At 38.2% G+C, this 22841-nt stretch overlaps 1 protein-coding gene across 2 annotated transcripts; it reads right to left on the bottom strand.

The window, feature by feature from the left end:
- Nucleotides 1-839: 839 nt before the first annotated feature.
- nuak2 (NUAK family, SNF1-like kinase, 2) lies at nt 840-21660 on the bottom strand. Of its 2 annotated transcripts, none has more exons than XM_081383633.1 (6): nt 21399-21660; nt 13535-13686; nt 13074-13225; nt 8885-8950; nt 5640-5892; nt 840-2769 (listed from the first exon to the last, which is right to left on the bottom strand). In XM_081383633.1, exons 2-6 carry the CDS (start codon nt 13575-13577, stop codon nt 1793-1795), a joined length of 1491 nt encoding a protein of 496 aa, XP_081239759.1. In that variant the 5' UTR covers nt 13578-13686; nt 21399-21660; the 3' UTR covers nt 840-1792. The 2 variants fall into 2 exon arrangements, with proteins under 2 accessions (XP_081239759.1, XP_081239758.1); XM_081383632.1 differs by having other exon boundaries at nt 13535-13655; nt 21399-21633.
- Between the last annotated feature and the right edge of the window lie 1181 nt (nt 21661-22841).

The raw sequence follows: 22841 nt of genomic DNA, 5'->3' as shown, positions 1-22841 counted from the left end.
TAAGAAAAAGTATATTTTCAGGTGAGTTAGTGATTTTTTATTTGTGCATTTTCTGGTTTCAGGTCAATTGTAGGACATTTTTTAATTACTTTGCTGTGTTTTATTTACTTTACTTAAAAAAAAACATCTATATAGTTTTTCAGTGTTAGTTTTAGTTATTTTAGGACATCAAGTAAAAACTAAACAAAAATCTGAAATATAAAATATAATAAATAAAATATATATATGTTGTATTATTTCAATTAACAAAAATGTTCTAGTTTTAGTTAACTAAAATAACACTGGTGTCGGGTCAAACTACCACTTCAGAACTTTCATTATTATTTCACCAAATATTTGATCACCAAAATTACATATTTAAGCGTTAGTTTTCCTTAAAAAAAAAAAAAAAAAAAAAGTTCTTCATGTCTTAAAATATCTTAAATGTAACTCGACACACTTGCCTCATTTAGTATGCGTGGTTCTATGAATATGCAAATGAGCCCCGCCTCCACTCACTCAGCTCAGAGATCCACTGGTTGACGATCACACGTTGATCTGATTGGTTACAAGGTATTTTGTGACGTCAGAAACACCAGCGATTTCAAAGCGTGTTTTTGAGACTGTCTTTGGTTCACTGCAGTTTTAAGGAGGAAATACTCAGCAATGCTGTCGACTTATGAACTTACACATGGTGTGTCTTAAAGCAGATTAAAAACACCACATAGACACATAAACAACATTAAATGCTGGATTTTCACCACAGGGGGACTTTAACATGTGAACTGGAACACAGTCTACGATAAAGTAATTTACTGTTATTCAAAAGATTATCATGGGAACAGAAGAACAGACATTCAGAGTGTTTTCAGCTTCATTTGTGCTGTTTTATTGGTCCTCTGACTCAGACAGACATCAGGGCAGATAAATCAGGCACTTTGGCAAGTCAGCATGCAGAAACTCAGAGAAATATGACACCAAACAGAAGAAAACCCTTCATAACCATAAAACCCCAGACAAGATCTCACTGCCGCTCTCATGGACTCTTACAAACACTGAATGAAGAGTTTAGAGACTCAAGACGAGCAGATGTGCTGATGAACACCCTGTTATGACACTGAAATATCAGTCTTTCCTATTCTGAGCTTGCCTTTACGACTGGAAGTAAACGTCCAGATGCCAAAACCAGTAAACCCCACCAGTTCAACACATTTCTCAAGGATTCTGAGACTTTTAGTTTAATCCTCTTCTGTGAGGAGGTCACGGCGTATTTCCCCTTCCTAATAAACTCCTATCGGCACAATTTAAACATGTAACTAAAGTCTAGACTACATAAAGTCATACAAAGACAATAGTTTAGTGTGTCCGTCGCACACATGATAATTAATGGCATGTTGTAAAACTCAGAAATTGGCGGGAACGATCTTAAGGACTTCAGTCAATCTTTGCCAATCGAGACCTTTTGAGTTCTTGCATGTGTTCTTGTACATTTTTGTCATCATCTACCACCAATATTCACCTTTAAAACAAGTTCACAATGGATCTTTGGCACTTTTCTCAAATCAAGTCTACATTATAAAAGCAATTTTGGTTGCAAAGGCACCAAAAAACTGCCGTTCCCTCGGGATGAAATGTGTGTCCCAAATGAGTCTGTCGTACAGGACTTCCTGTCCTCTTGAAGACCCACTTCCTGTCTGGCTTGACGCCGTTCACCAGCATTCGTCAGGAACGCTTCCCTGTTTTGTTTCCAACTTGTTTACCTTTCGAGGCACAACCGAGTTGCAGATTCTGCACTTCATTGTCGTTGTCCATGTTAGCTAGCGGTTCCCAAGGCTTGCTTGTAAGTCCGAGTGACGTTCTCGCAGTCGGAGATTGAAAACACGCTGTCGGACACTCCTGCGCGATAGCAGGCTACGTCCATTTCCCAGTGTCCCTTGAGCAGAGACCCTGGCCCGTCCTCTCTTAAGTCGAGGAGATTATCAGCGGATACGCTTCCTCGCATTTTCCGTCTCTCCATTGGAGCGGCGGGAATCTCCCGATCGGGAAGATCAAGTCTGTCGAAAGACTCGGAGGAGAGAATGCTGTCCTCGCTGATTGCTCCACTCGGTCGGGATCTGTTGACCACCGAGGGCAAGGAAGGCGAAAGCTTATCCAGAGATCCGAATCCCTGGAGTCCTCCGGAAAACTTGCCGTGGCGTTTGAGGATTCCCTTGCGGTTCTGCGCAGGCGACGGGTTCCCGAGAGTCCGTTCGGAGCTGTAACTCTCCGGGGAAGAGGAATAATATCCCGACTCGCCTTCGGAAGGCTTCTTCAGGATGCCTTTAGGAGGTGGAGGAGGCGGAGCCAAAGAGTTCTCGGTCTTCTCCTCCAAGGGCGTAGCCTGGGAGTCGGCGGGAGTCGGTTTCTGTTTTAGGCTCCCACGCTTCTTCAGGATGCCTTTGAACGGACGAGGCGATTCCTGCATTGTTTGCGAAACGTTGTTTTCTTTGCGCGACCTGCGTATTGAGCGCTGTCGCTGAACTGGTTCTCCTCCACCCGTACGCAACAGGCAACGCATCTTAGAGCCGCTTTCCAGGAGAGGGCGAGAGGTGCGGCGTAGCCAGTCGGCGATGCGCGTCGGGCCGCCGGTTTGAGACGCTACATGTGTCGCGCACACCGATGCGGTGTCGTTCTGAGCCTGTAGGGGGAGCTGATAGCCCCAGTTGACCCACCAGTGGCCCGCGATCTCATCCAGCGTAGCTCTACGCTCTGGGTTCACCATCAGCATCCAGCGGATCAAGCCACACGCATCTGTGGGGCGACAAAGAGGATTAGCACTGGATTTAGCAACAGGGATGTCCAATCCTGCTCCTGGAGGGCCACCTAAATAACCCCAGTTCGTTTGCGGGTTTGGGGTCTTTTTTTTTTAAACAAATGTAATTTTACTCCGTTTATTTATGTTTTTACTCCACATTTTGTGCTGCTTTGGGATGATTTATTATATTCAAAAAAAATTTTTAAATAGGTTTTTATAAAAAAAAAAACTGATTTTTATGTAAAATTCACTTTATAAAAGACACACATTTCTAACTTCTTTCATTCATGGGGATAACATGGATAATTTGACATGGTTTAGTGTAAGATTTGTGCCCATCTTTTGGAAAATGCCGTTTTAAAAGTAAAAAAAGATCACTTTCACCAGTAGATGGCAGCAGAGCTCCACTATTTGCTATCTGACTAAATGAAAGACATCTTTTCACAAGTTTTTCCAGCTGGATTCATATCTACATATTATAAAATCACAATTATAACAATAAAAATAACTTTTTAATAAAAAAAAAAAAATGTTTTTCAATAATGTAAATTTTTTCCATTTTTTAAGTGGGGGGGTCATCCTCAAAATCAGAAACTACGCAGAACACATAGACAGAAATTTGTAGAATTATATGAAAAACAGATGTTTGAAATAAATGATAAACTCAAAAGACTCCAACTTTTCTCTTTGTAACATCTTGTTCAGGTTTGATTCCAATCATAATTTAACATTTTTGAAAAAATTGATTTTTTTTCTGTACAAAAAATGCTAAACTCTGACAAAAAGTTATTTTAATTGTTATAATTGTGATTTCATAATATGTAGATATGAATACAACTGGAAAAACTTGTTAAAATATGTCTTTCATTTAGTCAGATAGCAAATAGTGGAGCTCTGCTGCCATCTACTGGTGAAAGTGATAATATTTTTACTTTTAAAACTGCATTTTATTTCATTTTCAAAAGATGGGCAAAAATCTTACACTAAACCATGTCAAATTATCCATGTTATCACATGAATGAAAGAAGTTAGAAATGTGAGTCTTTTATAAAGTGAATTTTACATAAAAAAAACCTATTCAAAAAACATTTATTTATTTATTTATATAAATTTAAAAAATATAATAAATCCTCCCAAAACTGCACAAATGTGGAGTAAAAACATTAATAAACTGAGTAAAATTCCATTTGTTATAAAATGACCTGGCTATTCCGTAGCCTGGGATCCCCAAACAGCACGAGTGTGATTATCTTTTACACACTAACATAAAAAACAGATCATTCCAATTAATGTGTAAATCTAGAAAAGTGTAGAAAACTGTACAAAGTCTCATGCCATTTGGACAAAGAGAACTTTTTATTTTATTTCAGCAGAAAGACCCCAAACAGCGCACAAGGGTCACACACACACCTGAACCGGCCACTAAAGGTGTGTTTGAGCCGAACTCTGCAGAAGAGTGGCGTCAGTGGAGTCATCGGACACCCCTGGTCTACAACATTAGACTTCTGCCGACTTTAGTGAGAGTTGGCGATGTGAGCGAGTCTTCAGGCGTGTCAAGCAATGTGGCGCAGTTTCAAAGGTCTATGCAAATAATCAACAATATGGAATGCTAATGCTAATGAAAGCATGGGAGCGTACGTGTGCAAGAGACTGTAATCCACTGTTCCTGAAGACACACCAAACGTACACATTCTCAACTCTTCCCAATCAAACACACCTGACTCAACTCAGCGCTTGTTAGGACCTAAGAATAGACTGGTCGAAGTGTGTACTGTTGAGGTGTGGCTCCAGGAACAGGTTTGGCAAGGCTAGCTCATGTTACTCCGGGCAGTTTCTTGCTTCTCTATGGTTTGCCATATGCAGGGATAGAGCTTTAAAGCAGAAAGATTCTCAACAACATGGAGGCTATACGGCCTCCGGCAATAAAGCTGCTGTCGTTGTGAACTTGACTCCCAGATCAACTCAGGTTTATGAGTCTGCCGAGGTCAACACATGGCACACGGCTCAGAGCGTTCTCTGCTAGCAATAGATAAGCTCTACCTATAAAACATCGACACGGTTCACTAAGTTTGGACCTTCGACAAGCATAGTAAACCAGTTCCGTGTCCCGCTTTAACCCTCTGGTGCTCTTCACGTGTTTATTTAATTTAAATTAATGTAATATTTTAGTTCGATAATGTTTTTTGTATTTTTAGGGGATTTTATGATACTGAATTATATTTACGCTGTATTTATAATACATTTATTAACTTTTTGAGCATGAAAATTACATTTCCAACTTAAACTGGTAAATCTTGATGCTTTAAAGCAACAGACTGAAGTTTGATCTCTTCAAAGACGACACTTGGCAGATTATTGATGAAGTGAAAAAAGTTTACTTAAAAAAAGTTTCAGATTTTTACGTTTATTGTCATGTGCAAAAATACTATTTTAAATTTTTATATGAAATATATATTTTCAAAAACACGTTTTACTCTAAAACTGTGAGAACATCAAAGCCATAAATCTAAACAAGTGAGGTTGATATCTCAGTAAATGAGCGTTCAGTGAGATGTTTTTCGGCTGCAGTACCAAACGCTTCCACTAGAGGAAACTCGTCTCGCATTCGTTTCCAATGCGTCATTTCTGACCGCGAGGAGCTCAAGTGTGGCTATTGTTTACAGCACCATTCAACCTGTTCAGATCATGTCCATGATTTGTGTGTGTGTGTGTGTGTGTGTGTGTGTGTTCACATAGCACAAGTTCACAAGTTTCGTACCATTCCAATGAAATAAATCAAATAAAAAAAGCTATATTTGACACTCAAGCGTGACTGAAGAGCGCCCGACTGGTACGGTCACGGTCACGTGCTCGTGAAGCGGCTCACCGGATGGTTTGGTGGGTTTGCGGTAGTTCCCGCTGCTGATCTGCTGGACCAGGTTCTTGTGGTCGTGTCCGTCGAACGGCATGGCTCCGTGAACGAGCGTGTAGAGCAGGACGCCCAGAGACCAGCTGTCCACCTCCGGGCCGCGGTACGGCCGGCCGTTCACGATCTCGGGGGACGCGTACAGCGCACTGCCACAGTACGTCTGCAGGAACCCGTCGCCCTGGTACAGGTTCGACAGCCCGAAGTCAGCGATCTGGAACACACAGGGGTTTAACCATCAGCGCTCATCTCACACACAGGTTTACGCCGTTATCTCATGCACGTTTCCATTGGGTGTTTGTTTTATTGACTCTTGTTTAATAAAACCAGGGAAAACAGAAGTATCTGAGATAACGTTTCTGTGGAAGTCTGGAAAATTCCCAATGAATAAGGTTTGACAACCCAAAAACGAGTGGTTTCGATTAGCGCTGTGCTAAACTTGACAACCGCGGAACAGAAATAATAGATTAGCAGCGATTAAATGTTACGTCGCATCCGTGGAAACGTCTCGTGAGCCCATAAACGTAAGCTTTGTCGGCTTTGTGTTGTGTTGTGCGATCTGGTCACCCGAATATCAGCGGATTTAACAATATTCCATTATTATTCCACTGGGAATCTCTCGTTTCTTTTCCCAAATCTTCACTCACGTCTCGCACAATTTCGCAGGGGATAATAAACATTTCTTCCTTTGGTTCGCTCTTAATTAGGCGAATATAACTAGATTAAAAAGTTCGTCGAGACAAAATTTAAGTTGGCTTCAGAAAGTTTGGACCAGAAAGTTTGAAGTTTAAAGTAGTTTGAAGATTAAAGTAGTATGAAGTTTAATTTAGTTTAAAGTTTCAAGTAGTTTTAAGTTTAAAGCAGTTTAAAGTTAAAAAGTTTCTAGGGTGTTCTGGGTGGTTGCTATGCTGTTGCTAGGGTATTCTGGGTGGTTGCTAGGCAGTTGCTAGGGTGTTCTGGGTGGTTGCTATGCTGTTGCTAGGGTATTCAGGGTGGTTGCTAGGCGGTTGCTAGGGTGTTCTGGGTGGTTGCTAGGGTGTTCTGGGTGTTCTGGGTGGTTGCTAGGGTGTTCTGGGTGGTTGCTAGGGTGTTGCTAGGGTTACATTATATTCACATTCTTTACTGTGGTAAAGTAGAAAACGCTGTAGGAAAGATAGCCTACCTTTTTACTTGTACGTCAAATTATTTTGAACACAGTTTGTGCTTATTAGACATGGTAAAGCGCGTTAAGTTATTAGTAAAGCGCGCTTCACACGCGCGGGTGATTTTAGTTTGGCTTTCTCTGGCAGTGCAGAATCAAACACAGATTAAATGTCTTTGTGGAGGATAAAATTCACTCTTTTACAACCAGCAGAAAACATGAAGATATCAGAAAAGAGATGGTCTTGTTTTATTAAATATTGAACTTTATATTAAGTTAACATTATTCACTAATATTTATTCCAATGCTTTACAGGCTTTAGTGTGATGTTTCTTTGACGGAAGTGCTAGTTTCGTTATGAAACGGATGTTTGAGCCTCATTTATTATTATTATGTTATCTCCAAACCTCCAGCGCTGTAGTCGGTCCATTATCTTAAACTCAGCCCTAGTTTCGACCAGTGCCAGTTTTATCGCGCATCTCATAAACCGAAAGCAGATTTATGCTGTTATCTCATGCCAGTTTCGATTGGGTGTTTGTTTTATGGCCTCTTGTTTAATAAAACCAGGGAAAACAGAAGTATCTGAGATAACGTTTCAAACAGACTATGAAAGTCTGGAAAACTCCCAACGGAAAAACCGTCTGAAGACTCAAACGTCCGTGCGCAGAACGACTTCATTCATAAACAACAGCAGAATGATTTTCTGGTGTTCTTCGCGTATCGGTCAAACATGACAAAAACTTATTCTTTTATTTCAATGAAAATGTTTTTATTTAATATTTCGTATTTTTAGGGGATTTTATGGTACTAAATTATATTTACGCTGTATTTATAATCCATTTATTCACTTTTTGAGCATAGACCTGAAAATTACATTTCTACCTTGAACTGAGTAAATCTTGGACGCTTTAGAGCTCAGACTTTGATCAGAGTTTGATCTCTTTTCAAAGACGACACTTGGATGTGAAACACAGACTGTGGTCTCGATCAGCGCCTCTCATAAACCCAATCTAGATTTATGCCGTTATCTCATGCAAGTTTTATGGCCTCTTGTTTGATAATACCAGGGAAAACAGAAGTATCAGAGATAACGTTTCAAACCGACATGAAAAACATGAAAGTCTGGAAAATTCCCAATGGAAAAGCGTCTGAAGGCTCAAACCTCCGTGTGCAGAGACCAGGGTTCATACAAGGGGTTTAAAGTGCTTGAATTTGACCTTTTGAAATGTAAGTCCTGGAAAACAGCCATATTTATGAAGAGGTCCTTGAAAAGTGCATTGAAAATATATACAATATATTTATGTTTAATTTTACAGATAAAACTATTTTTTTACGCAAAATTAAAGCTGCAGCCCGTCTGATATAGGTATCGGGCCCTATCTTGCACCCAGCGCAATTGACTTTGTACACTGACGCATGTTTCATTCCTATTTTGCACTCGCGCACAGCGGACTCTTCCCTCCACAGACGCACGCCGGTAAATTAGGGAATGAACTTGCGCTCCCGGGGGCGGTTCAGCGGAAAGAGGAGGCGTGTTCCGGCGCAAACGTTCCCTGGTGCTCGTCTAAAGTCAGTGGAGCGTGTTATTCAGATGTTATTTTAAGGGCGCATGCTTGGCCATAATCAATGTAGCGTGAGCACATGCAGCAGTTCCCATTTTTGCAAGATTTATACGCCTGTTTAACCGAAGCTAATGTGGGTGTGTTTCTCCATCCCCAATGTCACTTCTCTGTGTTTTACGGCCCTGACGAGAACGCCGGTCTCCTCGGCTGTGAACCGCTCCTGGCAAATCCGCCGTTATAATAGCAATCCGCCATGGAACAAGCACGCCTGCTCTTAAAGGGAATGTGAGATGTCGCTCTGATTGGTTTATTTCACGTTACGCCCAAACCACACCTATGAGTAATGAAGCGACTTCAGACCAACACATTTTAATTCGTGCAACGCCAGCAGAACGATTTTCAGTGCACGTTTACGACTTAACGCGACAAACAATTTACACATTTACAGTATATCCTGAGGTCCAGTGAACTAGTGTAAAATCTTTAACCTGTCCTGAACTCACCTTTATATTGCCGTTGTCGTCCAGCAAGATGTTCTCCAACTTCAGGTCGCGATGAACAATCCCGTTCTGTTCGAAATAAACAGAGACAACAGCGTTTTCAACTCAAAACTCAAAACTTTCACTCACATTTACACGACAACTGCATTTTGGGGGCTTGAAAATGAAATGCAAACTTTTGAGATTCAAAGTGAACGTTTTTAAAAACGACGCCATTATCGTCTCAGTGTAAACTACAAAAACGTGGATTTGTGAAAACGGCGACGTCATGCGTATTACGTGTTCAGTCTATTCACTGTAAAAGATAGTTTCGTGATTTATCAACTTCGTCAACTTAGATAATTAATGTGGTTCAAATAACATAATATTTAGAATTTCTGTTGATTAAACTAATCTCCTTCATTGTATTAACTCAAATATTTTATTTCAATAAACTCAAAATTGTAAGGCAACACGGTAACCTACCTTTTTTTTTAAAGTTAAACAAACAGTTTCTTTACAGCTTAGACTCATCGTGTTTTGTTTTTTTACAGTGTCAGCGCCACCTACTGGCCTGGCAGCAGAATACAGCATTTTTAGTCGTTTTCGTGGATCCGTGTGAACGGGATCGTTTTAACGACGCTGTCGTCTGTACGCAAAAAATGTAAAGGAAAACTCTTCCATTTCTCGTACAGTGTTGTCGCGTAACACTTTGACAAGCTCATGTTATGTTTTGTAGAACGGTTGGGATTAATCTGATTTCTAAGCCGTTGTCCTCGTGATCAGTCGAGTTCTCCATTAATGCACCGTTTTAACGTCTAATGAACATCAGTACTGGGCAGAAGAACTGGTTATTCTCATTTCTGTTATATATTTACATTGGTATCTTGGATTTTATTGCTGTTGGTGTCATTTTGTGAAAGCGACTCTACGTGAGTGAATCCCAGATGAGGGATCTTGATGAAACGACTGTGGGTTCCTGTAAATGTTCCTGGTGTTGGAAGGGAGTTTCCTGAGCAACAGAAACGCTGTATCACCAGTTTCACTTTCAGAATCCAGACTATGATTCCAAAATCCCCAAAAACACACACTACCAGTCGAAAGTTTTTGATCTGTAATATTTTTAATGTTTTTAAAAGAAGTCTCTGCTCACCAAGGCTGCAGTTATTTGACTGAAAATAAAAAAATATATATTGTTAAATATTCTAGAGTTTATTTTAATTTTCTATGTGAATATACAGTAAAGTGTAATTTATTCCTGTGATCAAAGCTGAATGTTCAGCATCATTACTCCAGTCTTCAGTGTCACATGATCCTTCAGAAATCACTCTAATATGATGATCTGATGCTCAAGAAACATTTATGATTATTATCAGTGTTGAAAACTGTTATTTACATTTTTATTTCAGGATTCTTTGATGAATAGAAAGTTCAAAAGAACAGCATTTATCTGAAATAGAAAGCTTTTGTAACATTAAACGCTACCGTTCAGAAGTTTGGGGTCAGTAAGAATTTTAATTTTATTTTTTGGGGAAAGAAATAAAATAAATCAATACTTTTATTCATCAAGGATGAGTTAAACTGATCAAAAGTGACAGTAAAGACATTAATAATGTTACAAAAGATTCTATTTCAGATTAATGTTTAACTTTCTATTCATGTTTCTTGATCATCAAATCCTCATATTAGAGTGATTTCTGAAGGATCATGTGACACTGAAGACTGGAGTAATGATGCTGAACATTCAGCTTTGATCACAGGAATAAATTACACTTTACTATATATTCACATAGACAACAGATGATTTAATAATTTAATATTAATAAGATTTAATAATATTTCACAATATTACTGTTTTTACATCTTTTTGTGTGTATTTTTAATCAACACAGCTTTGGTGAGCAGAGACTTCTTTTAAAAACATTAAAAATCTTACCGATCCAAAACTGTTAAAGGCGGTGTGTGTTATCTGGGTGCTTCAATCTCAGAGTAAAACAGTGTTTTCCGACATGATCATATGTTATTTGCGAGGCGTTTCAGAAGACAGAACGTCCCGTTAGAGGCGAGAGCTTTTGTTCTGAGGTTAAATGAGGAGAACGGTTCGGCCTCCAGCTGAGAGACACAATCATGCAGGACTGGAATTTCTCACACACACACACACACACACACACACACACACACACACACACACACACACACACACACACACACACACACACACACACACACTGTATTAACCTTATTGAAAACAACATTTGTTCATAACTCTGAGAACCTGATCTGGGCCTCTTCTGGGAGTGTGTCGTTCACACGGATACTCAGAGCGGCGCAACAGTTGCGTGTGTCGTAGCTTTCGCTGCTATTGTTGTGTTTGCTAGCCGTTAGCGTGGGTGTTCCTGCATTAGCGTGTGCTAGCTTGAACGCCGGCCTCAAACACTGTCCTCTAGATCTGCTCATTCATGCGGACAGTAACGAGTGTTGTGCAATCCATTCAGTGTCGCAGTGAAGCCCTATTCCACTGCATTCTGGGTAGTTTTCCAGGCTGGGAGAAACGTTCACATGACGTCGAACTCATATTTAGTCTCGCTGACCTTTGCTTTCACAGAGATGTGTTAAGACGTGTTCCTGAACCCTGACCCTGAACCCTGACCCTGAACCCTGACCCTGCCTGTGCAACAACACATGTACAACACCTCAGAACTTACAGAGGATTATTGTTATGACTGATATCAGTCTTTTAAATTAATGTTTTTATAGCATCAACACGGAAATCTGAATAAATCAAAATATTTTATTAACTGTATTTTAAACTTCTTTACAATAGAAAATGACTATATAGAAATCAGGGTTAATATAGTTAACTAAAAATGAAACAAAACCATAAAAACTTTGGTTGTGTTGTGAGTATAGTGAGCAGTATTAGTGTGTGTTAGTGTGTACTCACGCGGTGGCAGTATTGTGTTAGTGTGTGTTAGTGTGTACTCACGCGGCGGCAGTACTAGTGTGTACTCACGCGGCGGCAGTATTGTGTAGTGTGTGTTAGTGTGTACTCACGCGGTGGCAGTATTGTGTTAGTGTGTGTTAGTGTGTACTCACGCGGCGGCAGTACTAGTGTGTACTCACGCGGCGGCAGTATTGTGTAGTGTGTGTTAGTGTGTACTCACGCGGCGGCAGTACTAGTGTGTACTCACGCGGTGGCAGTATTGTGTTAGTGTGTGTCGGTGTGTACTCACGCGGCGGCAGTACTAGTGTGTACTCACGCGGCGGCGGCAGTACTAGTGTGTACTCACGCGGCGGCGGCGGCAGTACTAGTGTGTACTCACGCGGCGGCGGCGGCAGTACTAGTGTGTACTCACGCGGCGGCAGTACTAGTGTGTACTCACGCGGCGGCAGTACTAGTGTGTACTCACGCGGCGGCGGCGGCAGTACTAGTGTGTACTCACGCGGCGGCAGTACTAGTGTGTACTCACGCGGCGGCAGTACTAGTGTGTACTCACGCGGCGGCAGTACTAGTGTGTACTCACGCGGCGGCGGCGGCAGTACTAGTGTGTACTCACGCGGCGGCGGCGGCAGTACTAGTGTGTACTCACGCGGCGGCGGCGGCAGTACTAGTGTGTACTCACGCGGCGGCGGCGGCAGTACTAGTGTGTACTCACGCGGCAGTACTAGTGTGTGCTCACGCGCCGGCAGTATTGTGTAGTGTGTGTAGTTGTGTAGTGTGTATAGTTGTGTACTCACGCGCCGGCAGTATTGTGTAGTGTGTAGTGTGTGTAGTGTGTATAGTTGTGTACTCACGCGGTGGCAGTACTGTGTAGTGTGTGTAGTGTGTATAGTTGTGTAGTTTGTGTAGTGTGTATAGTTGTGTACTCACGCGGTGGCAGTATTGTGTAGTGTGTGTAGTTGTGTAGTGTGTATAGTTGTGTACTCACGCGGTGGCAGTACTGTGTTGTGTGTGTAGTGTGTATAGTTGTGTACTCACGCGGTGGCAGTACTGTGGAGTGTGTGTAGTGTGTATAGTTGTGTACTCACGCGGTGGCAGTACTGTGTTGTGTGTGTAGTGTGTATAGTTGTGTACTCACGCGGTGGCAGTACTGTGGAGTGTGTGTAGTGTGTATAGTTGTGTACTCACGCGGTGGCAGTACTGTGGAGTGTGTGTAGTGTGTATAGTTGTGTAGTGTGTGTAGTTGTGTAGTGTGTATAGTTGTGTACTCACCCGGTGGCAGTACTGCACGGCGGACACGATCTGCCTGAAGAACAGCCGGGCTTCACTCTCAGGGATGCGCTGTCTCTCGCTCAGGTAGTCGTACAGGTCTCCTCCGCTGCCCAGCTCCATCACGATCACGATCTTATCCTTGTTCTCAAACACTGAAACACAATTGTTGAATATTAAATTAAATGTCCCGAACTAAGCAAGCCCAAAGCCAACGGCGACAGTGTCAGTCACATCACTCAACTAAGTCTAAATGACTTTGATTTGTTTGACATGCACTAATGAGCCTGAGGTATTCCAGGCGTTATGCTAATGAGCGGGGGGGTAATTGTGGTGCGCTGAAGCACACTAAAGCAGTTTTTGGGGTTTGCCGTGATTACATAATGAGAACAAAGAGGCTTGCGTGACTGAAGAATCCCAGCGATCTGGTTACACAACACCAGTGCGCTCTCACACTCACATACCTTCATATATGCTGATGATGTGAGGATGGCTGAGCGACGACATGATCTCGATCTCCCGGCGGATGTGGATCAGATCCTGGTCGTCTTTAATCTTTTCCTTACGGATGGACTTTATGGCCACCTGAAGGACAAAACACACACACACACACACACTGAATACAAGCATCACAGGGTTCACACAATCAGTCACTGTCGCCACATAGATTCAAAATCATTCGTTTATTTAATCATGCATAAATTAATGAAAATTATATTGAATTATTTTAATTTATTTTCACCGGTATCACAATATATAGCCATATTTACGTACAGAAATGCATCAAAATCATCACAATATTTACAATTTAGGTAATATGATATTATATTAGTAGTTTTAACATATTAATGTGATTAAATATGAAGCAAAAATTTAGATATTTAACATACTACTGCTAATAATATTGAATATGTTAATTATATTAATATAATTTATTTAACATTGTTTAATAGTAATAACATTTATTTATTAAATATGAAATAAAACAAAAATGTCCATTTTTAAATATTTACTAATATTAAACATGTTAATTATATTAATATATTTAAGATTTTAATTTATATATATATATATTATATATATGTATAAATCAGGGGTGGGCAAACTTTTTGGCTCAAGGGCCACACTGGGTTTTAAAAATTTGACAGAGGGCCGGCCCAGTAGCAGATTATGAAGCACGATCTCATGAAAGTGCGTATCTATACCACAAATTTTATTTCTCGTGCCATTTATATGCCAAAAAGTTTTTTTTTTTTTTTTTTTTTTTGCGTGCATGCTACACACTGTAAACCCCTTGGTTAGGATTAGGGGTGTGGAGTGCGTGCCTATTACACGCCATAAAGTGCATATCATATGCACGCGAAAACATATTATGCACTACAAATACAATTCGTGGTATTCACACTTTCATGAGATCGGGCTGAGCAAACAGACAATGTTGTGGCAATGTCTGTGCGAAATTCAACAACTGAGAGACGACATTCTGACAATACATTTTTTTATGCTAGATATCCCCCATTTAGCATGTTATGTTTTGATGTTAATTTTTAAAGATGTTAGATAATTATAGCCTATACTTTTTAAATATTGTTTATCCTTATTATTATTTATTGGCCTAACAGTAAATTAGAAACAAAACATATGCAAGTGTACACTTAGAAGAGTAAAAATTACAGGTTACGTTAATTCAACTTTATTAAAACTGAATGGCAATTGCACTTCCAAAAGTCATACATTTGTGGAAATAAACGAATATACAAATTTATTTTTAGAATAATAAAATAAAACATAAAAGGCAAAGGGAGATCAGAACATTTAATGAAAAAAAAAAACGGGTTCTGTACATGGCAGACAGGGGAGCGTAGTCGAAAGCCGGACGATAAAGGTCGGTAAACGGAATCGGGCAGGATACATCCACAAATCCAGAGGAGCAAAGAAACTAAATAGCAGACAAATCAAAGGAAAAACTAAGGTGTGCAAGCGGTTACCAAACATTTTTTTTCTCATTGAGTTCCCAAAAAAGGAAAAAACATTAACGTGCAACAAGTCTATGCGCTTAAGTCGCTGTCTGTTTGGTTTCCATGGTGACGCGTCATTGCTTGTTACGTGACACACACACCGCAGCCACAACAGCGCTGAATGACTAATGATCTGCTTTTATGTCATTTTTCCTTTTTTACATTTGTTAGCTATGGCATGCAATATCTGATATTCCGATTGTCAAATATATGCAACGCAATATATATATATATATATATATATATATATATATATATATATATATATATATATATATATAACGCAAAGTATTGCAAGAAAAAAAGGCAAAATTAATGCGATCTTAAGAATTTTTTTTTAAATACTCGGCGGGCCGGATTAAACAGCCTAACGGGCCGCATGTGGCCCGCGGGCCGTAGTTTGCCCACCCCTGGTATAAATACACACATGCATGTGTTTATTCAAGAAATATTTGCATGTACTGTAGTGTATATATTTAAATATATATATATATATATATATATATATATATATATATATACAAATTCTTAAATATATTAATATAATTAACATGTTTAATATTAGTAAATATTTAAAAATTGACATTTTTGTTTTAGTTCATATTTAATAAATAAATGTTATTACGCCAAATTTTATTTTGGATGCGATTAATCATCGCCCAGCACTATAAAATATATAACCTATTTAATAATAATAACGTTATATTTACATAATTAAATTGCAGAGATTTTTGAAGTATCGTCCGGCCTCATTCTAGCAAGTTTTTGATTCTTTACACAAACACAAAACTTTAAACCCACACAAAAATACCATTATTTCCACCAAACGACTGTATTTACTTCCGTTTTTGTGCATCGATAATGAAACGAGAGCAGAATCAGTTTTTTGTAAATCATTCTTCGAACAAAACGTATGCAGCCTTGTCATATTGACAGTGATATTTACACACATTCCTTCTGCTCACAGTAAAGACGACTGAAGCTTCTCACACGGTCATGATCTCACGGTTATAATAGCGCTGTGATGTTCAGGGATTGTAATGGTGTGATGTCAGTGGAACCAGTGCTTTGCATATGAAGAGATGCGTGTGCATGCTGGTCTTTGTGTCTCGGGTCTTTTGTCTCTTTTGTGAGTCTGTATGCGAGTGTCTGCGTGTCATCAGGCATGTTTGAGATTCCACAGGGTGTGGTGTGTGTGTGTGTGTCTACAGGGTCACCAATGACCAGCAGATGGACAAACACAACTGAAGACACACAGGAATCTCACACACCTGCGCTCAAACGTCAGACTGAGCGGCTTCGGAGAAGTGTTTTACAGCCTTGTGCTCTGGTGCTCTGAGACCAGAACCTGAAGAACCAGAAGCAGCAACTCAAGAAACAGAAGTAGACACAAGAATAAGAGTGGAGCTCAAAACCGGGATTTCTAAGAGTGTACGATGACGCAAACAGGGAACGCTATGGGCGTTATGAGCAAATGTTCCTCCAGTTACTTTAATAGAATAATAATTACGTTCCTCCAAATACTTAAATTTCTTTATTATCTGGTCTTTAATAATGTTCTCAAAACGTTAGAACAAAAACATTATTTATACATCGTTCATGGAGCGTTTTTATGAAATGTTTTAGTTGGATGTTCATCTAACGTTTTTTTTTTTTTTATATTACAAGTTTCGTACGTTCGGAGAACATTCTAAAGTAACGTTCCAAGAACATTCTAAAGTAACGTTCGGAGAACATTCAAAAGTAACGTTCAGAGAACATTCTAAAGTAACGATCAAAGAACATTCAAAAGTAACGTTCAGAGAACATTCTAAAGTAACATTCGGAGAACATTCTAAAGTAACGATCAAAGAACATTCAAAAGTAACGTTCAGAGAACATCCAAAAGTAACGTTCAGAGAACATCCAAAAGTAACGTTCAGAGAACATTCTAAAGTAACAATCAAAGAACATTCAAAAGTAACGTTCAGAGAACATTCAAAAGTAACATTCAGAGAACATTCTAAAGTAATGTTCCAAGAACATTCTAAAGTAACGTTCGGAGAACATTCTAAAGTAACGTTCGGAGAACATTCTAAAGTAACAATCAAAGAACATTCAAAAGTAACGTTCAGAGAACATTCAAAAGTAACATTCAGAGAACATTCTAAAGTAACGTTCCAAGAACATTCTAAAGTAACGTTCGGAGAACATTCAAAAGTAACGTTCGGAGAACATTCAAAAGTAACAATCAAAGAACATTCAAAAGTAACGTTCAGAGAACATTCAAAAGTAACATTCAGAGAACATTCTAAAGTAACGTTCCAAGAACATTCTAAAGTAACGTTCCAAGAACATTCTAAAGTAACGTTCGGAGAACATTCTAAAGTAACGTTCAGAGAACATTCTAAAGTAACAATCAAAGAACATTCAAAAGTAACGTTCAGAGAACATTCAAAAGTAACATTCAGAGAACATTCTAAAGTAACGTTCCAAGAACATTCTAAAGTAACGTTCGGAGAACATTCTAAAGTAACGTTCGGAGAACATTCAAAAGTAACAATCAAAGAACATTCAAAAGTAACGTTCAGAGAACATTCAAAAGTAACATTCAGAGAACATTCTAAAGTAACGTTCCAAGAACATTCTAAAGTAACGTTCGGAGAACATTCAAAAGTAACGTTCAGAGAACATTCTAAAGTAACGATCAAAGAACATTCAAAAGTAACGTTCAGAGAACATTTAAAAGTAACATTCAGAGAACATTCTAAAGTAACGTTCCAAGAACATTCTAAAGTAACGTTTGGAGAACATTCAAAAGTAACGTTCAGAGAACATTCTAAAGTAACGTTCCAAGAACATTCTAAAGTAACGTTCGGAGAACATTCAAAAGTAACGTTCAGAGAACATTCTAAAGTAACGTTCGGAGAACATTCAAAAGTAACATTCAGAGAACATTCTAAAGTAACGTTCCAAGAACATTCTAAAGTAACGTTCGGAGAACATTCAAAAGTAGCGTTCAGAGAACATTCTAAAGTAACAATCAAAGAACATTCAAAAGTAACGTTCAGAGAACATTCTAAAGTAACAATCAAAGAACATTCAAAAGTAACGTTCAGAGAACATTCAAAAGTAACATTCAGAGAACATTCTAAAGTAACGTTCCAAGAACATTCTAAAGTAACGTTCGGAGAACATTCAAAAGTAGCGTTCAGAGAACATTCTAAAGTAACGATCAAAGAACATTCAAAAGTAACGTTCAGAGAACATTCTAAAGTAACAATCAAAGAACATTCAAAAGTAACGTTCAGAGAACATTCAAAAGTAACATTCAGAGAACATTCTAAAGTAACGTTCCAAGAACATTCTAAAGTAACGTTCGGAGAACATTCAAAAGTAACGTTCAGAGAACATTCTAAAGTAACGTTCGGAGAACATTCAAAAGTAACGTTCAGAGAACATTCTAAAGTAACGTTCCAAGAACATTCTTAAGTAACGTTCGGTGAACATTCAAAAGTAACGTTCAGAGAACATTCTAAAGTAACGATCAAAGAACATTCAAAAGTAACGTTCAGAGAACATTCTAAAGTAACAATCAAAGAACATTCAAAAGTAACGTTCAGAGAACATTCTAAAGTAACGTTCCAAGAACATTCTTAAGTAACGTTCGGAGAACATTCAAAAGTAACGTTCAGAGAACATTCTAAAGTAACGATCAAAGAACATTCAAAAGTAACGTTCAGAGAACATTCTAAAGTAACAATCAAAGAACATTCAAAAGTAACGTTCAGAGAACATTCTAAAGTAACGATCAAAGAACATTCATAAGTAACGTTCAGAGAACATTCAAAAGTAACGTTCAGAGAACATTCTAATGTAACGTTCAGAGAACATTCTAAAGTAACGTTCCGAGAACATTCAAAAGTAACGTTCCGAGAACATTCTAATGTAACGATCAGAGAACATTCTAAAGTAACGTTCAGAGAACATTCAAAAGTAACGTTCAGAGAACATTCAAAAGTAACGTTCCGAGAACATTCTAAAGTAACGTTTTCATAACGTAATGGGAAGGTTCTAGAAGAGTTCTGTCAGCTGATCCACAGTCATAATAAAGGTGTTTGTGCAGCTCCGGTCTGCCCAACACACAAAGACGGCATGATTTCTGATAAACCATTAGTGTGTGTGTTCAGGGAAGCTCTATAAATAGCCTGAGCCGTCGGGTGTGTTATCGTTAGCATCAGGCGTGTCGCAGTCTGTTATCAGTGCTAAGACCTGTCTCGACTCGCCCAGACTCAAACTCTCTCTCTTTCCTGAGGTGATGTCCCTCCTGACGAGCTGACCCCGCAGGGAGAGTGACGCCGCCGCCGCCGCAGACAATGCGTTTCTAGGCTTACTGTCGGAGGAAACGCATGAGCTGTTCCAGGAAAACCCCGGAGTGATATTGTCTGAGGAGAAACTGATTTCTCACTCTTCCTGCTTCCCTGTTTCACTTCAAATGATTAAACACAACTCAACTGGTCTGGAAATGGAAAATGAAATGAAGCGAAGCACAAGCTAAAACACACCACACGGCCCAGAATGCAACTTTATATTATTCACACCATCATACTCTTAATACACCATAGTATTATATGGTACACTAGAACAGCTTTAAAAATTACTGCACAAAAATACAATTTTCTTAGCATTTTGGTTTATTTTTCAGTTATAAAAAAATAAAAACTGCTTGAGATATGAAGATTTGCTCTCAGAGAATAAATATTAGAATAATTATTAAGAGTAAAACGTATTATAAATATGAATCTTATTTTAATTATTAGCCTAAATCAAATGTTAAAATCATTAAAAATTAAATATTTAAAATTCAGTGCGGTTTGTGCTTGACAACAGAATGTTTATATAAACTTTAAAACATTAAAAACACGTAAAATAGGATTCATTTATTTGAGGAATAAGACGTGTTTTCATCGTTATTTTAAAAACTACATGTTTAAACATAATTAAATTGGCTGTACAAGTAATTTTAGCTTCAATAATTGAATCTCGTATAACTTGCTGAAAAAAGCTATAATTGCTTATAAATGTCATTTTTTTTACAGCATTTAAATCTAATAAGGTTTGGTTTTGTGCCTCTAAGGTGAGAAACTGTACCGCAGATATTTCCCCAGAAACGAAATTATTTCACCTTTATTCTCATAGAAATGTTCTTGTTTTAAGGATGTTTTAAGTTATGACAACATGTTTTTACTTTGCTTTAACTCATCAAAATAAGCCATTTTCAACTTTTTTAATACAAGTTTTATAAGATTCAACTCATTTTTTAAGTTGAAATGACTTAAATATCCAAGTTGATTGCGTTAAATGCAAGTACAGCAACTTTCTTGTATTTTTTACAGTGTGCAAAACTAAAGGAATCTCCTATAGAACCACTGATGACCTGCGGGTCATGATCAGGGGTCAGAGGTCACGGAGAGTCAGGTCTGACCCCAGATCGAGAGGAATGTGTGTGTGTGTGTGTGTGTGTGAGGAGCCGCGGGCGGAGACGCAGAAAACCTGTTCGCTGAAGCTTTACAAACTATTCACAAACACAAGATCAATCATCACTCGTTTATTCGTTAGAGCTCTGGCCATTCAATCTTGTTTTATTATTATTAACATAATTCATGTTCAAATAGTGTGGTCGTACAAAAAAACAACAATAAAATATTAGGTTTGCACCAGTAATTTAATATTAATGATATTATAATGTTATTCATAAATACAACAAATCATGAATAGTAAATTAGTTTAATTATTGATTAAATTTATTTATGTGTTGATGTAATTGTATTATTTATGAGTAATTTATAATAGTATAATTCGTATTGAAACAGTGTGATAGATCTAATAATCATATCAGTCGTACATTTAACCAATCAAATATTAGACTTCCAATCATTTAATATTAATGATATTATAATATTATTCGTAAATAATAAATTACCACAGTTAGAAAAATGCATTTACTCTTTTATATATATATAATATTATTCATAAAATCTGTTAAAAAGATTAATTTATTCTTTCTTTTACTCTATTAATTTACTAAGAATTTATTATTTTATTTAGTATTTATTTAGTATAATTTATAATAATTTATTTACTCTAATTTACTAATATTATTCATAAATAATAAAATACCAGTTACAAAAAAAAGATTTATTTACTCTTGCATTTTCTAACACTTAATAAATAATAAAAACACGTTGATGAATACTAAAATCACCAGCTATTGCTCTTTATTAATTGATATATTAATATATCTGTAGTGTAATCTCGCGATGTTCCTCACCGTTCTGCCGGAGCGGTCCACGGCTCTCTTCACGCGCCCGTACGTGCCGGTCCCGAGGCTCTGCAGGAACTCGTACCGGTGTTTGATGTTGTGTTTGTGATGGTGTCTCTTCACCGCCTGACGCTTCGCGGGAGAATCTCCCGGAGCCCGCGCGGACCCGCCACCGTCCATATTATATATGATATTATCATGAGCCGCGACACACGCGCTGATATTAACGAGCGAGCGAGTGACGCGCGCGCGTTGATCATCCGGGCTCACTAGAGGCGCGTGTGGGCGTGGCCCCGTTCAGTGGGCGTGACTATGCTCAGTGGGCGTGTCTCTAACGGGAAGTACCGCCCTCGCGCTAAGCCCATTGTTTACTTTTTTAAAAGAATTTCCTGAACAAAGCTCACAGGGGATGCATGTGTCACACACACAAAGATAGGATAAGAAACTCAAGGTAAAGCAAGGCAGTAAATATAAAGTAACAATAGTCAACTAAAAATGTTTTATCATAATACATTTAAAGCAATAAGTAAGTCAATTCAATTTCACCTTCATTTATACAGCGCATTTAACAATATAGATTGTTTCAAAGCAGCTTTACAGTGATACAAGGAAATTAAAGTAACATTGTTTCAATAGAAATTAAACATACAATACATGAATAAAAAGAAATATAATTTTTTTTATTAAAACTATTTTCTTTAGGAAATCAGAATGTTAATTATAATGAAACCGTAATGTTTTTACACAACAGAGCAGTTTTAGCGGCTTTGTTAAACAAAGAGAGTCATAGAATAACTATAAATCAACACAAAAAAGCCTAAAAATGGGCTTAGAATCAGTGACTTTACATTTATGGAGATGAAACTAGCCGATTGTATGCTAATGATCTGCTTTCCACTGTGTAATAGTCAGTAATGATTATTATCCACTCAAACACATGTGATAACACACACCTCCGTGTGTGTGTGTGTGTGTGTGTGTGTGTGTGTGTGTGTGCTTCATATAATGTCCACAAGAGGGCGCCAATATTGCCATAAAACATTCCCATTTCATCACTAATAAAACTGAAAGTACAATACACTAGGGATTTTCCATTTTAGGGAAATCCGCAAAAACCCTTGTGTTTATTATTTAAAAAAAGTTACAGCTTTCAATTTATTTTTAATTCGTTTTATTAGGCTAGTAGAGTTGATCAAATAATGTTCTTATTCCACTTAACTACTTCTATTTTTATGATCTTTACAATCATTACAAAACAATGTCAAATTTACTTTTATATGTATTATATACATACACTTTACAAACACATTATACATGTATTAAATACTCGCATAAATTGAGAAACACTGATTTAATTTGCGTCTTGGCTTTCACCACTAGAGGTCGCCAGGTTACAAGCTTATATCAGTGTGGATGTAGTGTACTACTGTAGTGCACATCACTGTTAGTGAG

The sequence above is a fragment of the Scardinius erythrophthalmus genome (assembly GCF_964197995.2).
Source record: "Scardinius erythrophthalmus genome assembly, chromosome: 14".
NCBI lineage: Eukaryota > Metazoa > Chordata > Actinopteri > Cypriniformes > Leuciscidae > Scardinius > Scardinius erythrophthalmus.
This window is presented reverse-complemented; position numbering and strand designations above follow the sequence as displayed.

Excerpts from the sequence above, each read along its gene's own strand:
- nuak2 (XM_081383632.1), bottom strand. The coding sequence starts at position 21,569 with ATGGACGGTGGCGGGTCCGCGCGGGCTCCGGGAGATTCTCCCGCGAAG. Across the intron at positions 13,656-21,398 it reads TGGACCGCTCCGGCAGAACG|GTGGCCATAAAGTCCATCCG; the intron begins GTGAGGAACATC and ends TTTGTCCTTCAG. Across the intron at positions 2,770-5,639 it reads CAAACCCACCAAACCATCCG|ATGCGTGTGGCTTGATCCGC; the intron begins GTGAGCCGCTTC and ends GTCGCCCCACAG.